Source organism: Austrofundulus limnaeus, unplaced genomic scaffold (genome assembly GCF_001266775.1).
Source record: "Austrofundulus limnaeus strain Quisiro unplaced genomic scaffold, Austrofundulus_limnaeus-1.0 Scaffold737, whole genome shotgun sequence".
In the NCBI taxonomy this organism is placed as follows: Eukaryota; Metazoa; Chordata; class Actinopteri; order Cyprinodontiformes; family Rivulidae; genus Austrofundulus; species Austrofundulus limnaeus.
Window position 1 is genome coordinate 147,747 of NW_013953139.1, and position 3,497 is coordinate 151,243.

Genomic DNA, 3,497 nt, shown 5'->3' on the forward strand with positions numbered 1-3,497 from the left:
GTGGAAGGTGTCAAAGCAGTTTGGAGAGAAAAACAAAGTAAAGAACAAAAAAAAGAAGAAAAGAAAACGATTAATCGATTATTAAATTAGTCATCGATTATTTTAATAATCGATTAGTCGTCGATTAATCAGCTAATCGTGGCAGCCCTAATTCAGCCACTATTTCTTCTCTCTCCTGCCTAGAACTTCCATGTCTGAGATCAGAGACATATTAGATGATTGCCAGAGATATTTACAACAATAAACTGTTTAAACCTTTCTTGGCATATGGTTGCATTTTAGAACTCAGCCTCTGGGTCCTAACACCGACAACATAACTCCTAGGATCAATGGGACACTCAAACCTCTCCACCACAATAAGGTGGCAGCCCAGGGAGAGGCCCAGTGTACGAGTTTAAGTATCTCGGGGTCTTGTTCAAGAATGAAGGAAGAATGGAGCGGGAGATCAACAGGAGGATTGGTGCTGTGTCTGCAGTGATGCGGGCGCTGTAGTGATCTGTCGTGGTGAAGCGAGAGCTGAGCCAGAAGGTGAAGCTTTCGTTCCTATCCTCATCTATGGTCACAAGCTTTGGGTAGTGACCAAAAGAACAAGATCACCGATAGACACAACCGAAATAAGTTTCCTCTGCAGGGTGTCTGGGCTCTCTCTTAGAGATAGGCTGAGAAGCTCAGTCATCCAGGAGGGACTCAGAGTAGAGCCGCTGCTCCTCCACGTTGAGAGGAGCCAGTTGAGGTGGTTCATCTGGTTAGGATGCCTCCTGGACGCCTCCCTGGTGAGGTGTTCTGGGCACATCCCACTGGGAGGAGGCCCAGAGGAAGACCCAGAACACGCTGGAGGGACTATGTTTCTCCGCTGGCCTGGAAACACCTTGGGATTCCCCCGGACGAGCTGGTCCAAGTGGCTGGGGAGAGGGAAGTCTGGATCTATCTGCTTAGGCTGCTGCCCCCGCGACCTGACCCCTGATAAGAGAAAGAAAACAGATGGACGAACGGATAGAACATACAATGAAGCCACTTCATTTTTATTTAAATTGCATTGTCAGGTTGTATAAAATGGAGGCAGAAGATGTCAGATTTGTTTGTAATGATTTTTCAGACATGAAGATGGAATCAACAACCTAAACTTTGTGGTGCTGTTGATGTTGAATTCTGCTGCTGGTCACAGSTTGAACTGAGGAATCTACACAGGAGCTGGTGATTTGTGCTTGTTTGGAGCCAATCAGTTTCCAGGAAGCACACAGAACCAATCATTTAAAGAGAGCGTTTCATAATCTGTGCTTTCTGGTCCACTTTCTGGTCCCACRGTCAAAATAAAAGAATTTATGGCATGGCCAACAAAATGAAATGTCCTGATTTTTTAAGGAGTGATTACTTTATTTTTCCATCCTCTGTCCAGGCCACCCTTTCAAACAAGCTGTAGTTGTTCAGTCTTAACGTCTCACCTGATAAGTGAAGTCTGTTAGTGAAAACACATAAAAATAAAAACATTTACAAAACCTGATTCAAAAGAGAGTCTAGAGTTTTGAAGAAATGAGCCATTAAATGCTGCTGAAAGCCAAACAAATTAAATGTATGTTAAAGGGGCAGACTTCACTGATACTGTGGGACTAAAAGGGGCTACAGTTAGGAATCCTGTCCCAGACTGGCTTCAGTTCTGATGTTTGTCCCTGTTTTCAGTGGGAGCCTGTGCAGATGAGATGACATGATGCTGTTCATCAGTCCTGTTTTTAATGGATCTGTTTCAGCTTTTTTCTTTTTCTTAAGATGGAGGGAAACAGAGTGTTGTGTCTTTAGAAGGCTTTGAGGATATTAAGTACAACCATACTGTAGACCACACCACTTACAGGGTCACACACTTTGCATTTTAACAGATGGTCACCACAAAACCATAACAGATACAACATGTTCACAACCCAGTGTAAACATGTTACACACACAAACACACCTTCCATGAGTTAAACAGTATAAACTGAGAGTTTCATTTTCAACAATATTAATCCTGAGTTCCACTCATACAGGAAGAACTGGGGTCTCTGTTGGGGTCTGTGTGTGCTGGGAGGTTTACAGAGAGTGTGCGGGTCATGGCTGTGCACAAACACAGAGAGAGGACTGACTGTGTCTGGGTGGAGCCGCGTGCTCTGCCACACATCTGTTTGTGGTTTGTGTACGAGGCAGACCTCTGCTGTACCAAGCAGCAGCAGAGACACGAGACCTGCACATTCATGTGTGTGTGTGTGTGTGTGTGTGTGTGTGTGTGTGTGTGTGTGTGTGTGTGTGNCTCTAGAAGCAGGCAAGAGTCGTCTGCTGTCTGCCATATTTAATTTCATGCCGCAGTTTTGAGCAGGACTGTTGTCTTCTTGTGTGGTCCTCAGCCAGAGATAAATCTGAAACAACAACCAGATCAAACAGGACCTTATCTGGTGGTCTGAACTGATGCTAATATTTTATTTCAGAGTATTTTTCTAACACTGCCAGTGATTTAACCTTAATGTTGTCCAGCCTTAGTTTTCTCTCTTCTTCTCTTTGTTCTGGATCTTAGCTTTTAGCATGTAGCTCAGTTTCTCCTCTGACCTTGTTACAGGCTGAAGAAGAGTTTCGGGATAAACTCTCACCCATCTACATTAGCTTGAACTTCAGTCTGGACCCTCAGGCCCCACCAGACCAACATGGCCTCCGCCCCATCCTGAGCCACCARACAGAACAACGTGTGCAGCAGAAGGTACGAACAGTAGCAATCATGAACAACMAGTGGATCCAGCTTCTTTTTCCTCTGCTGGCTCGTAGTTTAAAGATGATCACAGTCTAAGAGTGGAGTGTGTGATGTTATCCTTCTGTCAGATCWGAATATTTCTCACAGGATGAGCTGTGGTCATCTGATGAGGAGTCAGATAACCAACGCTCACATGGCAGCTCTTCATGCTGTGATTTATRTTGTCTACCTGACAGTCCACAACCCTGAAGCAGATGATGTGTGGCTCAGTTCTGAAATTGTTGTTGGATTAAAGCTGACAGAATTATTATCACGTCTACAGACAGAACTGCAGTCCTGGMGCAGGAGCAACATAGTGAAAGTAGAAWCAACGTAAAGTGTGGCTTTCAGCAYGTTTGTATCATGATCCAATAGTGTTGGGATCATATGTTGCTGCAGATTCTCAGCCAACCAGGGCAGGACAAATCTAAAAAGTAAAACATAAAAACCTGTGTTCAGTAGTTGGAGAGGTTTTGCTTCTCATCTGAGAAGCTTAATCAGCTCTACCCAGGAGATGTCTGGGGTCAGATTTATTCAATTCAGTTCAATTCAGTTTATTTATATAGCGCCAAGTCACAACATACGTTGTCTCAGGGCACTGTACATGAAAAAAGAACAATCTAAAAAAGAAACCAGCAGATTGTGTTGAATCACTTCATCACAGTCTCCCGTCCTGMGCAAACAGTGGAGAGGAAAAACTCCCTGCTAATCAGGAAGAAACCTCCAGCAGAACCAGGCTCAGGACAGG

The 3,497-nt window shown here is 44.3% G+C and overlaps 1 protein-coding gene across 1 annotated transcript in view; it reads left to right on the top strand.

Moving 5' to 3' along the window:
• LOC106532239 (integrin alpha-5) overlaps positions 1-3,497 on the top strand; it is a gene marked incomplete in the record, with an annotated part of 81,050 nt that overhangs the window by 59,360 nt on the left and 18,193 nt on the right. The window contains 1 exon segment of the mRNA XM_014028263.1: positions 2,582-2,719. Coding sequence (XP_013883717.1) covers positions 2,582-2,719 — 138 coding nt within the window.